We start from the raw sequence: 16,257 nt of genomic DNA on the forward strand, positions 1-16,257 counted from the left end.
AGAATGGACAAATAAATGTAAGCAATTGTGTTTCTAGTTTATTTTTGCTTTTGCTTTTCCGATGATTTCATTCTAGCAGTGTCTAAAGCTCCACAAATATATTTGCTCTCAAGGCGTAGTACTGTAGTGTTTTCAGGAACCTCACTAGGGTAGGAAATAGTGTCTAGTCCAGTGCAGAGCAGTTGTCTAAATTACAAAGTTGGGCCAGTAAGTTGCTCTCTAATGAAGTTCACTCCACTGGTTCTAGGAGTTATCTTTGTGGAAAAAAGAAGATGTTCTCTCTTCAACCCCAGTGGCCTTCTAAATTCAAAAATAAGGTGTCCAGGCCTTTCTTCACTTAGTTCCCCCCTTTCCAATGCCTTTATGCATCCCATGTATTGATTGGCCCGGGTCGGGGAAGTCATCATCCAGGGTTTGCTCTGGCATTGGGAACACAGAGAACTGAAGTGATGCAGCATTTTCATTGTATACCTTGCAGCAAAGAGGCGTGTGGAAAACAGAGCTTATGTGGAGAAATGCAAGAGCCATGTGAAGATGCAGTGGCTTCTCCACAATGAAATTACACGCTGCCTTAACGGAAAGGCTTCTTGCCAAAGTTTGAAGACATAAGCTATTCCTAAAATGGTGCTGCACTTCTATACTGGAGCTATCATCTGGCAGCAGCAGTGACAGAAATGGATGGAGTGCTGAAAACTATGAACGTGCACTCAGAAGAGAAACCTTATTTCTATTATTTTTGTTGCATATTTCCCTCCTTCCCTTTTTTGCTTCTTTCCTTCCTTGTAAGACTCACAGGGAAGGAATTTATTTTGAATGCTCAAGAAACAAACTCTCATCAGATACCCAGATCTAAAGTCCTTTTGAGTAGTATTAAGAAGCTAGATACCCTTCTTTCCCAAAACAGGGGACAGCTTTCCATGGGACCTGGCCCTTGGGGACGTTGCTCCTGTAGATGGAATAAATTCACATGGAAAAACATCTAGATAACTGTACTAGGAAAGCAAGGGCAGGCAGCTGGGGCTTCTTGCCGGTACTAGTCTTCTCCAGCTTTATAATATGAGTGAGAAAGTTCCTGGCTATTTTTCAGACAGCCCTTCTTAAGGTGGATTAAGATCTAGGGAAAACCTGCACTATGATGGAAAATAGAGAAGGGTCCTTATTCCCAGGGACTTTGGGAATTTTTGAAACTGGTGGCTACTAATTGGCCAGTGGTAAAGGAGCTAATTTGAAAGTCTTCTACCCAAGGAATAGCAATTTCTCCAAGAAGTGGGTGGTAGGTAGGGGGTGGTGGGAGGGCAGGATGCTCTAAATGGGAAGGATAAAGAGCTAGAGAGAGGTGAGCCGAGTGGCCTATAGAGCACAAGCACCTGGACACTGTGCTGAAGTTCAACAATATTTGAAAGAAAGAGCACCTGGGATTCCTAGGGTTTGTGTGGCCACTACATGTAGCAGGAAGTCAGCCGCAGTAACTGGTATCCATGGTGCCAAGCCAGACAGGAGATGGATATATGGAAATCTGGTCACCATTTATTCTCTTTTTAACAAAGCTTCATATAGCCTTCTTGTTGCATGTTTTGTTTCTTTTTAATTTCTTCTCTCTCAATATGTTCACTTTTTATTATATTGATTTCAGCTTTCACCTTTGTTTCACAGATCTATGTTTTCCTGCATTTTATTGAACACACAGCAGATGCTCCCAAAAATTTAGTTATGTTTCCATTAGTGAATTTTTTTTTTCAAAAGTGAGTCCTTTCTCTGCATTTTAATTGTTGTTTTCTCCTCTGTCTTTATTGCTGAATGTTTTCATAGATACTTTTTTTATGCATAGTTGTCCTTGAATCAAGAGAGGTGAAGGTCAGCTGGTCAGTTTTCCCATAAGCAGAGTGGGTGGGTTGTCCTAGGTTCTCTTCACTGTCTGCCAGGATGTCAGTCAATCTTCAGCTCATCTCAGCAGCTAGAAAGATGGGGGTAGAAGTACATTTCTAGCACCTCTTGTGCATCTAAAAGGTGCTTTATTTCTGTGTCATTTCTCCTCTTGGTTTGTTGCAGCTACTTGGCTAGGGTCTTGCTTTCTATTTACAGCTTTCTGTGGGGTCAGAGCTGAATACAAAAACGTGACTGCCCAGTGTCTGCCTGGCACCAAAGACACTGCGTATCAGGGAGAAGCTTTCCAACTGCTCATGTCCTGCTAGTTGTGGCACAAAGCCTGGGACTTTCCAGCAGAGCTGGTTTTCAGTGCTGCTTGTCTGAACTGCCGAGTTGGATTCTGGGTGATGCTTTCCCTGGGGGCACTGGTCCCAGTTCCGCCCCCACCCCCACCCCCGCCACCCAGTCCACAAGATGATAGGAGGTTGTTGTGACTCACTTCATTCGTTCAATATACTGTGCTTTCCCAGGAGTGGGAATTGTTAACAGTAGTGGATATAAATCCATAGTCCATACGATATTCTTAATAATTTCAATTGTTTTTTGACTGACTATAATTAGTTTTTAGTTTGTAAAAGTGGCATTGGAGGTGTTTATCCTAGAAATAGGAGCTTGTCTTAGGAAAAAGAGAAAAGTCAGCTCGTTTCCATGTTTAGTTGTCCTTGTATACTTAGCATTTTAATTCATCTGCCACCTCTCTCAGGAATCTTTCTCAAACTTCATGTCTATTTTGTAAAGTTTGGCTTAGTTAAATCCAGGTCACGAGTCTACAGTGCATTTAACTGAAGATCCGTGAATCACCCCCTTGGAAGACCACTGTCTTAGAGTATGCCTTAAAGTTTTTTTGTTGTTTTTGTATTCTGGAAAGGATATAAATGATGCATTTTGAATTTGTTGATACTTGAGGATATCTTTGTTGGCTTCACACATACATGGTAACTTTACTAGATGTGGATATAAATATCTTGTATTTTACCATATTGTTCTCAAAAATTGGTACTGTTGTTAAATGCTTTCTGGGTTTTGGCATGGTAGATGTCTATGGCCAGCTTGAATTTTTGTTACTTTGTAGGTATTAGTTATCACGTATGAAATGTCCAATTTCCTTAAGTACTAAGTTTGACAGTTGATATCTCTGACATTTCACTTTACACTTCTTGGTTTTTGTTTCTTTGTTTCTTTTTGTGAAGGTCTTTCAAAAAAACCCGTTTTGGCTTGTGATTATCTTTCTGATTTTTTTTAGAGCAATTTTTGTGAAACCATGGATAAGTCAAAAATTCATGCTATTTTCAAATATGAGTTCCATTGTGGAACCAATGCAGCCTGGGCAGCTCAAAATATCGATGAACTGTTTGGGAAGGATGTAGCTAATGAACTCATAGTACCTGGATGGCTTGAGAAGTTCCATTCTGGTGATTTTAATCTTGAAAATGAGCCACATGGGTGATCTGAGACCAAGGTGGATAATGATGAGCTGAAAGCTGTAGTGGAAGTGAATCCATCTCAACCTACGTGTGAATTAGCAGCAAGGTTTGATATTACTATTCCAACAGTATTGGGCCATTTGAAACAAATCAGCAAGGTGAAGAAGCTGTATAGATGGGTTCCACATGAATTAAATGAGCGCCAGAAGAGAATCGTCTCGAACCTTGCCTTTCTTTGCTGTCACCACATAAAGGTGAACCATTTCTACACTGTATTATTATGTGGGATGAAAAATTGATTCTTTCTGATGATAGCAAGCATTTGGCACAATGGTTGGATAAAGATCAAGTGCTGAAACACAGTCCAAAACTGAATATTCATCAAAAAAAGCCAATCGTGTCTGGTCGTCCAGCTCTAGTATTCTCCACTACAGCTTCGTGAAACCTGGTCAGTCGATTACAGTGGATATCACTGCAACCAATTCGATGAAATGGTGAGGATGCATGTTATTAAGCAGCCGAGATTGGTCAATAGAGACAGGCCAATCCTCTTGCAAGACAACCCTTGACCACATGTCGCACAAACAACGCTGCTCAAACCATAGAAGCTGGACTCGGTTACTCTCTGTCATCCACAGTATCCTCCAAATTTTGCACCCACTGACTACCACTTCTTCCAGGCTTTGGACCACTTCTTGCAAGGAAAAATACTTCATTCTCAACAAGCTGTGGAAAACGCCTTTCACGATTTCATCACCACTAGCTCTCCAGGCTTTTTCACTGCTGGCATAAACAATCTACTGTTAAGATCAACTGTGTTGATAGTTTAGGCACATACTTTGATTAATTGTACTACTTCTTGTTTGAGATATAATAAACTGCAATTTCAGTTTGAAATTGGACATTTCATATTTAATGAAATTTTTTTCCCCAAAGATCTTCAAGAATTTTTTTTTATTCTTTGAGATCAAAAATTATAATAGCATATGTTGGATGTTATCATTTATTTTTTTATCTTATTTGATCTCTTTTCTTTATATAGATTTTACTTTAACATAGGAAAACATTTGATTAAACATGCTTCTGTTGTTTATGTCGTATGGAAGCCTTATTATAGGGAGATAGAATCTTCTAGGTTCTTGCTACTCTATTAGTCTTATATTTTCTCTCATCATTTTTTCAGCTTTGTTCTTTTCTCTTAGGTTTCAAGAATTGAGATGGGTCCTATGAGAGATTCATGTCAATTCTTAGAGAATCTTCAAGCCCCAAATAAGGGGAGAAATTTTCAAAAAGTTTACATATACTCTTATTTTACTTTGCCAGTTGAGAGTCCAGGCAGCCTTGGAGGTAGTTGGGCCCCTTGAGATGAGAGTGAGAACTGGAGGCAGATCCAGCCAGGAATCTGTTTTGCTAAAGAGCTTCTAGTCCTTATTTGGAACGGCAGTCGGGCTTGCTGCTGCTGTCTGCCTATTCTTTGGCAGGCTGGCCGTCCACTGTGTGTGAGTGACTGGCAAGCCCTTCCATGCCAACTCCCTGTCCTGTGCTGCCTGTGAAATCCAGAGCACTTCCTAGTGCTGCTGATGGTACCCGCAGGGCTGACCTTTACCTCCAAGCTTGCAAAAGCCTCTGCTGATTTTTTTTTTTCGTATTTTGCTTTTGCATGTTAGAGATTTGTAAATCAGGCAGAGACTACCATTAATCTAATTTCATTTGTATTTTGTATCATTGAAATTCCTGGAAATTATTGTATAGTTGACCCTCCTGTCTACTTTTAAAGATTGATCCAGGATTTTTTCTCATTCTTTATTGTTGGTAATTTTCATGAAGCTATAAGGAGGGCAGTAGTTTATACCTTGCCAAGAAGGCAACCTATTTTCTCCTATGAATTCAAGTCTGAGGATATTTTGAAGTCAGGAATGTGAGAACAGATTGCATAAACTAATGGGAAGTGGAGACTTGAGATCTTGCTAGAATTATCTTATTTGGTTACCTGTGATGATCAAGATCATTGAATAACAAGACTGACAATAAGTATAACAATTGCCTTTTTAAAAAATAAGTATGAGTCACATACAATGTATCAATTTCATTTAATTCTTTTGTCAACTTGGGAAACTTCATGTTTGGCTCTCCATTAAGATAACTCTCAGAGAAGTTAAATAACTAACCTGGTATTACATAGTTAATACGTTATGAAGTGAGATTCAAACCCATTTGTCTTCAAAGTCTCTACTGTTTTCCCTGCTGGCTATTGAATAGCCTGAAGGGTTGTCCAATCTCCAAATCTCTGTGATATTTACAGTTTTCCTAGTTACTGCATTTTCATCATCTTTAGAAATTTTATTGCTCTTATATAACTAAGTCCTTCTCTGTGCGGATAATTTTCATATAAATAAGAGAAGAACATATTTTACTGTCTCTCTTTTACTGTCTGAAACTCTTTGATTTAAAATTCATCCTATTTTATTTTTTTTAATTAGGGTATTTATCTGCTCTTAGAATGATTCTTCCTGTCCAACAAAATACTCTATCTTTATCTATTCCTTCTATAGCCCTCTTATGGTTCTGTTGGTGTTGAAATCTTTTCACTTATCTTGGAACAGAGATGCTGTTCTCTCTGGCCATGGGGAACAAAGTGCCTTCGACAGAGCAGAATCCCCAGAAATGTTTGGCAATGTTGCTTACTGGTCTTGCTTTACTATATCCAATTAGAACAAAAAGATAAAAATTTGAAAGAAAGCAAAATTATTGATAATTTAGGAATTCATAAAGATAAAAAGTAGCTAGAAAATGTTGAGGGTAGTCAGTGCCTGGTTGATAAGAACATTTTTGTTCTTTCTTCACAATGGCAAAAATGTATGGATTTATTTTATAACTTGCTCTTTGACCCCATAATTATTTTCCTTTCAGATGTAATAAATAAAAACATTCAGTGACTGTGGAACGTATCACCATAATTGTAGAATTATTCTTTGATTTCTCTATTCTAAAGAAATCTTACCTTTTTCCCCCCCCAGGTTACGGTCTCTGGTCAAACAATTAGAGAGAGGGGAGGCCTCAGTGGTAGATCTTAAGAAGAATTTGGAATATGCAGCCACAGTGCTTGAATCTGTATACATTGATGAAACCAGGTAAGCTAAAAAATGATGAGAGATTTGCATAGTGATGATAAATTTTCTGTTAAATGGTTTTTCCGAAATTGTCCCCCATGGAAGGTATGGGGTAGCGTTCAAATTAATCTTCTTGGAGCTTTAGTTTCTACAAACAAATGGGATAGATTTGGACAAGTCATTTATTCTTTGTACCTCCTCATCAATAAAAGCAGCTAATAGGATGTATTTTATTTGGCTGTTATGACCATGAAGTGAGATAATGTAAGAGAAGAAAAAGTTATTTTAAAAAATCTGGTAAGTTTTTTTTTTTTATCAAATGTAGAATTCCATTGCAATTATTGCATATTGTTAGTGTTAGTCTAAAAATTGTGTTTATGTTTTAATTCACAATATCAATCAGTAAATGAAGGTTCCTGAAGTGACCAAGAAACATTTATTCTGTTAAGCACCCAGGATTCCTTTCTCAGTCTTATGTATGTTACTGATTTTCTTAGTAGACTTTTTCTATTTGAATTATCTAAAAGTATTAAAGCAGTTCCAGTTACTAAATGCATTTGAAAGTAATAAAATTGCTTTTCTTTTTAAAAGTGTTGAAATGTTGAATATGAAAGTTTTTTTTTTTTTTTCTTAATTCAGACAGGCATCTCTGTCAGTATGTCTTACTTTTCTTTGCCAAATTCCAATCTGGAAGTATTTAACTGTTATCTAAGAATTATATGGTTTATTTTTTTGGTGACATGCTTGGTTCCTAGTTTAAGGAAATTTGATATCACAGCTTTTTCCAAATGTCATGTCCTCCCCCCCCCATCATCAATATGTATATAGGGAGTAAAAAAAACCAAACACCTTTACATTGACACCTACTATTACTGTTTATTTTTAGTTGGGCTTAATATAAATATAAAATGTAATTTTAGGTTTTATTGCAGCATTACTATTTATGTTCCCTTCTAGTGGTCTGACCTGTGAACAAGCTTGAAAAATTGACTAAAAGCCATCAGATAACTTAAATCATAAAGAACTGCATTATTTTGAAAATTTTGCCTGAATTTAGATATTTAAAGTTCTGAAACATCCTATCAAACTAGGAAGAATATCAGTTGACATTGCTTAAGATCATTACTTCAGAGGACTGGATTGCTGTGATTTGAGTAATACTTTGCAAAGTCTTTAAGTGTCCATTTTTCATACCAGCATATTATGGGGGCACAAATGTTTAGGTTACATATATTCCCCTTATCCCCCTCTCACACCCAAGTCAGAGCTTCAAGCATATCCATCCCCCAGACAATGCACATTGCACTCATTATGTATGTACCGTGTTTCTCCGAAAATAAGACAGAGTCTTATATTTATTTTTCCTCAAGAAGACACCCTAGGGCTTATTTTCAAGGGATGTGTTATTTTTTTAAGTACAGTACAACAATCTACATTTATTCAAATATAGTTAAGTCATCTTCTTCTGGAACATTATCATAACTCTCCAAACCTTGAATTCTATCCCTGAATTTCTTGCAACTCTATTTCCTTTAGAACCATTGGCCCCAGCTCTCATGGGGCAGATGGGAAGGGCTGCTCATCTTCATTATTGCTCCGTGACGAAATGCATGGGTTGTACAGACACGCTGTGTAGCCACGCCCATCACTAGGTCTTATTTTCGGGGTAGGGCTTATATTATGCAAATGCTTAGAAATCCTGCTAGGGCTTATTTTATGGGTAGGTCTTATTCCCGGGGAAACACGTTATATACCCATCCCCTCCACTCCCCTTCCATCTGGCCGATGCCCAATAAATGTTATTCCTATATGTCCACTTAGTCAGTGAAACCAATTTGCTGGTGAGTACGTGTGGTGCTTATTTTTCCATTCTTGGGATACTTCACTTAGTGGAATGGATTCCAGCTGTATCCTGGAAAATACAAGAGGTGCCATATCACCATTGTTTCTTATAGCTGAGTAGTACTCGTGGTATACATATACCACATTTTATTAATCTACCCATGTATTGATGGGCACTTGGGTTGTTTACACATCTTTGCAGCTGTGAATTGCACTGTTATAAACATTCGATTGCAAATGTCTTTTTTATAGAATGTCTTTTGTGTCCATTTTTTTTAACAAAATAATGCCACATGGTCCATCCATGAAATAATTTTAGGCTCCTTGTGAGGGCATTTTTAAGTGCAAAGTTTAAATTCCATTTAATTCCACAAGCCTTCTAGGAATAAAGATACCAGGTGCTTCTGAGTCCAGTGTATCTGCCACCCTTGGAGCCTGAGATGGAGTGTATTGGGATCCCTTCGTCCCTTTGTCCCTTTGCCCAATCTGGTAGAAAAAGCCATCCTGAAACACAAGCGGTGAGCTTTCACAAGCCTTATTATCAAAAAGGTGCTGTATTTCTTGTGAGCGATTTAATCTGGTTTCTTTGCACCTGCATGCAGGTGAGGTGGAGAAGAGGAGCTGCTTTGAGCAGAGAGCTCTAACTTCAGGTTTAATCTCACTGTCCTGATTCTGTTTCTATGTCCAGGCGGCTCCTGGATACGGAGGATGAGCTCAGTGACATTCAGTCAGATGCAGTGCCTTCTGAGGTCCGAGACTGGCTGGCCTCCACCTTTACACGGCAGATGGGGATGATGCTCCGGAGGAGCGAGGAGAAGCCCAGGTTCAAGAGCATCGTCCACGCAGTGCAGGCTGGGATATTTGTGGAGAGGTAAAGACGGCATTTGTTGTCATTCAATGACCAGAGCTGCGAAAGGAATCCAGTTTCCAATAACTGGAAACTCCACTTCAGTGTAGTTTTGATGCTTTTATAAACACTGGAAATTGTGGATAGAAAGAGTCCCGAATGAGAAATGACAAAAACCATACCTGTTTTAATCTCTGTAGCATCATTAGGACAAGCTTTGCCTTTGCTCAGAATTCTTTTTGTTAAGCAGAGAAGATTTAGTCTGAGTTCAGTCTCTAATTTTTATAGAAGGAAATCATCCAATTCATCATCCTTTGAAATATACAGATGTTGTCCACATTTGGAACAGGTCAGGGAGGCTTTGAAGTTGCTGACCCAGGAAGAACAGTTTATTTAAGAGGTTTGAGTTCTCCCTGACCCTTCAATTTTATTAGCCGTTTTGTTCTTTGAAATCGTATTGCCCAGAAATCTATTTCTCCAGAAATAGTCTTCCTATAATCCATATTGGATAATTACATGTTTTAGAAATACCATGGTGAGTTCAAAGTTCACCTGCAACATTTTTTTCCTTCTTGTGTTGGACAGTTCTAAGGAACAAACTCTTCTCAGTGGGTTGCCCATAGAAGTTCTTCATTCAGATTAAATTACTACACTGCATACTGTCCATGCTGTGCTATAATTCACTCTGGCAAAAGAGGTGAACTGGTTAATAATTCAATTTCCAATGTGGAGCACATAATGTTATTTTTCCCCCCAATGGTTCATGTATTTGGGATTGCTTTAATTTCTTTTGAATTTAACACTTAGACCACTTGAATGACTAGGAAAAATGTCAAAAAAGATTTTAGGTTCCTTGAGTTACCAGACAGCATGACTTCCCATTATTTGTTAATACTTAATATCAGTCTGGGAACTGCTAATCCTTCTTTGTAAGATATCATATTACATTTCTCCCTTTTGACTTCGCAGAATGTATAGACGGACATCAAACATGGTTGGACTGAGCTACCCACCAGCTGTTATTGAAGCATTAAAGGTAATACCAATGAAAAGGTTTTATAATGTACATGATACTTTGCAAAAAGTACAGTTAAATTTGTTGTTAGAAAATAAGAGGCTTTCATATACAGTTCTTTTCTATTTATTCCTGACTTTATTCTTTCATTTTCATTTTCTTATCTGTTCTAGTAGTAAAATATCTTTTCAGTCTTCACATTCCTAATTTTTTAAAAATCAAACTCTGTGTGGGTTTCATTTCATTTCTAGTTCCCTAAAATAGTTTAGGTTTTATACAGTGATCTGGCGTTAGGAGATTCATCTGACTTTGGCCATAGGAGATCAAATATGTTATGGCTATAAGTATTCAACATTAGAAAGATCTTTAGTGATTGTAATAATTGTTCCATTATCTGATTACCTACAGCAAGTCCATTTTATAGATGAAGAAAATAAGACTCAGTGAGACTCAGTGAGATGTGAAAAAGACAGAGTTATTTATTTAAAGATAGAACTAAGTTCTGGTACCAGAGTTTCCAGCACATAGTAAGCTCTTAGTAACATTTTACTACATGAGAGTATAGCCCCAGAGCCCTTGTTACCTCTATACAACATATATCCTACTGTTTTCCCAAGACTCTCACTGAGCCAAATGTTCCATGGGAAGTCATGCAGATGTTTCAGTTTAAATGAGCTAAATCCTGCAGAATTACTCCCAATCAGGCAAGCTCTTGGAATTGTGTAGAATATCTTTAAAAGCTCCAAAGTGGATCCATCGTTCCTGTAGGCAAGTGTTCATTCAGATCCACTGGTCTGAGGGTATTCGAGATGTGCTTGACCTTATTTGGCTTCTGGATTCCAAGATGGGGCTGTGCTGGGGCCCAGGATCCCTGGGCTGGTTGACATTGTATGATGTCTACACATGAAGTTGATCTACTTGCTCAGGGACATTGTAGCATTTTGACCTTTGCTAAAGCCATTTCGGTTTTTCTCTGAAACATGAAAAATGTATTATCTGATGTTATTTTCAGGAGATAAATTACTTATTCATGGAACTGGGGGTGGGAGTACTTCTTGATTAATTTAATGTCAGGAAAGAGCCCCTTGGACCATTTTGATAATATATTCATTGTCCTTTCTCTTGTCTCAGAGACATTCACTAGCTGAATTTGAGAGACCAGATATGTACAGATTCTCTTCTCCTTTTTCTGACTCCACTTTCTATGTCTCTTAAGAAAATTCATCTTAGAAGCAAGAAGGATACTCAGGAAAGACACAGCAGGAAGATATGTGTTCCTCTTGGTCCTCTTTAACCCCCACACTGATGTGGGGCGCACATCAGTGTAATCTACAGGAATATTTCTCATTTTGATCAGTGAAATCACTTCTGAGGATCTGATGTTTCATAGCACCCACTATAAAGTTGCATTGATTTTCATAATTGAACCAGAAATGTTCAAGGGGAGTCTTAGAAACATTAAAAGCATATTTTGTCCTTAATTTCTTTCTTTATCATGAGCGTAAATACAAGTGGGTATACTGGTAGCAAGACATTTATGAAAATGTTTCTTCCAAATGGATGCCTTTTTTTTCCAGAAAACTGGAAAAATGTGAAACAACCTGTGATGTGCATGAATTTATTTTATACTTAGGGAAAAGAAATTCTCAGATGCACACATGTCTTTAGGAGGGGGAAGATATTTAGATTATTCAGACAAGGAATTAAGTGCTAACTCACTAAATTGCTATCTTTCTCTGCATGCATTGCTGATATGTGCATTAAGGCTAAAGCTGCTGTTTTTCTGGGCCTTGTCACTTGTTTACTGGGGAAGTTCAAAGCTTTTTATGATGTAATATTTTTTCACTTCCCCAGACTCTGGTTTTATTTGCAGTGAGTTAGAGAGATCATTAGAGATAGATTCTTTTTTCTTTCTTTATGTAGTGCCTGTTAGAAAAAAATTATTTCCACTTCATTTCCAGCAGTTCATATGGAATCAGTACTATTTTCTTCTATTACAGAAATTTTCCCCATATACTGAGAGAATACAATTCACTAAAATAACCATTATGCTACTGTCATGTTAACCTTTGTGGTTAATGTAAGAGCGTGGCATAAAGTGACATTTAAGTAAAGGAATAATTAACCACCACCAATCTCTAAATTTGAAATATGTTGCATTATGTTCTTTTCATTTTTTCTGTCTTTTTAATACACACACACACACACACACACACACACACACACACACACAAAACTTCTCATTTGAGGCATTTATCTCTAGTCTTCTGAGATGAGCCTGCTGGAAACGTAGCCATGTGCCCTTCTTTAGGAGGCATCTGTCCCGTGACTCAGGAAGCAACACCGTGGATAGACTCCAGGTTTAAATTGGGAGAAGGTTCAGGCTTCCTTTACGTTAGACTGCCGGGAAGTTCATGCAGTTTCTCCATAGGAATTGTCCTTGGGCAAAATTTTGCAAAAGGTTTAAGGCATTTAAACTGGGTGCTTGTTAAAATGCAGATTCCAGGCCCCACACCGGGATTCTTTGGAGTCCCCTACCCAAGAATCAGTATTTTTACTGAAGAACATTAAAATTTGAGAATCACAGTTAAGCTTTCACTAAAATGAGGCCAAAGAAGGCATTCATTTCATGGTCTCTATTTACCTATCCTTCTGTCCTGATATTTAGAAAAAATCCTTTTGCTATGATAATATGTTTGTTTTCAGTGGTAGAGAACCTATCCTTATTTTGTTCATTCTGGAGACTAGGATTAAAACACTGTCAGATGTGACACATTTTCCAGCCTACCAAGTTTTCAGGGGCTTTTCCTTAGTACTGAAGATCATACAGTATATGTGATTCGTGGCAGTATTAATTAGAGTAATCAAGTTAGAGCATTAGGTGTTGGGGTTAATCTGAAAGGGCCTTGATGTCTGTGGCCTGGGCCCAAAGGGTGAGGCCTGGGTCACAGGACATAATCATTGAGTTTACAATTTTATCTGTTGGCAGTGAGATCAGTGGGGTTACTACCTAGCTCTGCTACACTTGATTTAATTTCTCTGAGCTTGCCATCTCTAAAACTGGAGAAAGTAACACCTATTTCTAGAGTTGTGAGGTTTTGAGACTGTGTATAAACATTTCACACTGTGCCCAGCACAGAAAATGTGCTCAGTTCTTGTAGCTATTTCCTTAGTTATTTTAACGGAGGGGCAATTATTGAGGACTGAAGTGACGTTACCACTAAGTGTGAGTTGAAGCAATTCAGTTGAAACCCTTTTGGAAAAGTTTGGTTTTCCCTAAATACAATTCAGTTTTGCCTGACAACCGTTCCCCTGGTATCCATGAGAGAGACCCTTGATGGCCTTGGGATGAATTTGAGGTTGAAACGTTTGGAGAGGCACAAGATTGGGATGGATGGATGTCGGGATGCTGAGGGCTGGAGTGAGAGTCACTCATGAAAGCCAAGGTCTCCACCAGGGCACCATCTGACACCTTGTCTGTCCTCAGTGTGGTCTCATGTGGGTACTTATTGTCAAACTCAAGTCAATACATTTTATTTAACTGCAGAGAGTGAGACTTTTGATGCAATGAGAAACCAGATGACTATTGCTTTAGCTATTGCTTAAACACACCTTTGTTTACTGTACTCACAAGTAGTTGGTTATGATAAGTCAAAGGCATTTAATATGTAATATGTTACAAAGGAATAAAATATGTTTACATTCTGTTTATGGACAAAAAAGACTTTGAATTTCATGGATGGTGTATAATGTATGTGTTCGGTTAGGTTTTTCCTTTTACTTTTGTCAGTAAAATGACTTACAAATTGAGGACAAGATCCCAGATTGATGATTCCAGAAATGGTAGCATTTTTCTGTCCTATGAAATGAATGCTTTCTCTTTGGTTTCAGCCCAGAGTTTTAGATTGACCTGAGATACTATTTTATATTCTATACCATGCATGTTTCCGAACACTTTTAAATGAGTTAACATTCTCAACTGCGGACTTAGAGGAAGTCATTGGATAGTGTCAAAGGGTGGAGGGAAAGTTGAGGAGGGACACACCTTGGGCCATTGCATTAAGCAGCTGCAGGACTTTATGGCAAGATCCTGACCTTAGGCATCCAACCTGTGTTTGTGTTTTGGCCCCACCTGTGTCCCTAGCACTTACTCCTGACAGGTCTGAGGGAAATTAGGTAACTTACCTGTTTTCTCATCTGTAATATGTGACTAATAACACCTATCACTTAGAGTTGTTTTCAGCATAAGTTACATATTCATCACCAATCATAATGCCTATCGTATAGTAGGCACTCAATAAACTATGGCTATCGTTATTAGTAATAAGACTATTTAATGTTTTAACAATACATACTAGGTAGGACTGCCAGATTGGAAAAAGTTTGAGAGTGAAAAAGGTGTTAGAGTCTCTGTCTGTGAAAGCTTGAGTGAGGGCTGTAGGCAGACCCGAAAATGGGAGATTAGTGGGTATGCGACTGTGAGCTAACGTGTTCTTTCTCACGCCCTGTCCTGCAGGATGTCGACAAGTGGTCGTTTGATGTCTTTTCCCTCAATGAGGCAAGTGGGGATCATGCACTGAAGTTTATTTTCTATGAATTACTCACACGCTATGATCTGATCAGCCGTTTCAAGGTTAGTGCCTCATTAAAAGATAAATAAATGAACTGCACACATTTGTCCATCCTCATATGGCTTTCAGGCTAAGACCCTTTTAATGCAGAATGGAAACTGCTCTGGGTGGCTCAGGAAGCGTGGCTGGGGTAGCCACTGCTGGGAATTCCTCTGTGGTGGGTACTGTGGGTTACACCCTTGCTGGTGGGTCTGGAAAAGCCTGTTTATATTCCAGTCTTCCTGGAAGTACAACGTGAAGCCTGAAATAGCTGAGCACTGCCTTGGGCTCTGCCCGCAGATCTCATTTCGATATGACTTTGTGTACTGTCGACCACCACCGTCAGAGAGACAGTAATGGAGACAGAGCGACCATCTGCTGTCTCTGTAAACTTTTCCCCCACCACTTGGCTCATTCAGACAAATACTCTCACTTATCATCTGTGACAGATCATTGGTATTTTCCAGCCATTCATGCTTCAAATTAATTCTTCAACTTTAAATAAAGAGCATGAATCCTTTCCCAGTGTTCACCCACCTCAGCCTTCTAGTACTGCACAGATCTCAGGTGGGGCCGATTCTCAAGCAAACCTACGTATTCATCTGCCGGCATCTGTGACATCAGACTTCTCTCATCACATGAATAGGCCTCTGGAAAATGCAGGTCTTTTTCTGTACAACATATTGATTTCTCCAAACACAGGGTTCTTTATCACTTTCCTAAAGACTGTGTATTTGGGGATGTATTTCTTACACCCCACAAATACTTTATGGCAGTGGTCCTTAGGTCCTTAATTTGTTCTGCATCAGAAACCTGCATGAAAATCTGGTGGATGCTGGAGACCCTTTCCTCAGAACAAAGTTCCTGTGTACGAACACACAAAGCCATTTCAGTGGCTCATGGATCTCCCAAGAATAACCCAGGGAACCCAAGTTTATTGGATCTTTATTTTTAGAATGAATATGCCCAAGGAAGAATAGGTTATAGAATTTCAGAAGCATTATAGTAGCATTTTTCTTGATTTTTTCCCTTACTAATATGATTATTAATCTCTAGGAACACACATTCTCTCCTTTTCCCCCAGCCTTATATTGCATAATTTACCCCGAACCATGGAATTGATCCAGAAAACCAATACAATGATTGTTGCCAGGATGCCCTTATTTTGTACTTGTATTAGTATTTTGCAACCATTCTTCATTTTCTGCTACAGAGAAAAGAAAGGCATGCATATTATACATATTTCAGATGGTAAAACAATTAGGCTAATTGGAAATATTATTCTGAGTTACTGGTAGTCAAAGGCTCAGGTCTTTTATTTCCTGAGAAATATATCAGCACACAGCATGCAGCATGTCTCATTTGTTTGTGGGAAAACAAAGTACACAAAATCTTAAGTTATAAAATTACTGTAAAACAAACACAAGCTTCCACCAGTATTGGAGGAAATACTGATTTCCTAAAAACTGTGCCCTTTCAAAGG

General features: G+C 38.4%; 1 protein-coding gene across 5 annotated transcripts in view; it reads left to right on the plus strand.

Annotated features, from left to right (window-relative positions):
* The window catches only part of PDE1C (phosphodiesterase 1C), a 521,012-nt gene that overhangs the window by 399,179 nt on the left and 105,576 nt on the right, over positions 1–16,257 (plus strand). For all 5 annotated transcript variants that reach the window (XM_076006325.1, XM_076006322.1, XM_076006323.1 and 2 more), the window contains 4 exons: positions 6,368–6,481; positions 8,991–9,173; positions 10,119–10,185; positions 14,681–14,797. In XM_076006325.1, coding sequence (XP_075862440.1) covers positions 6,368–6,481; positions 8,991–9,173; positions 10,119–10,185; positions 14,681–14,797 — 481 coding nt within the window. The remainder of the gene's footprint in view (positions 1–6,367; positions 6,482–8,990; positions 9,174–10,118; positions 10,186–14,680; positions 14,798–16,257) is intronic.

This window comes from Microcebus murinus, chromosome 9 (genome assembly GCF_040939455.1).
Source record: "Microcebus murinus isolate Inina chromosome 9, M.murinus_Inina_mat1.0, whole genome shotgun sequence".
Lineage (NCBI taxonomy): Eukaryota > Metazoa > Chordata > Mammalia > Primates > Cheirogaleidae > Microcebus > Microcebus murinus.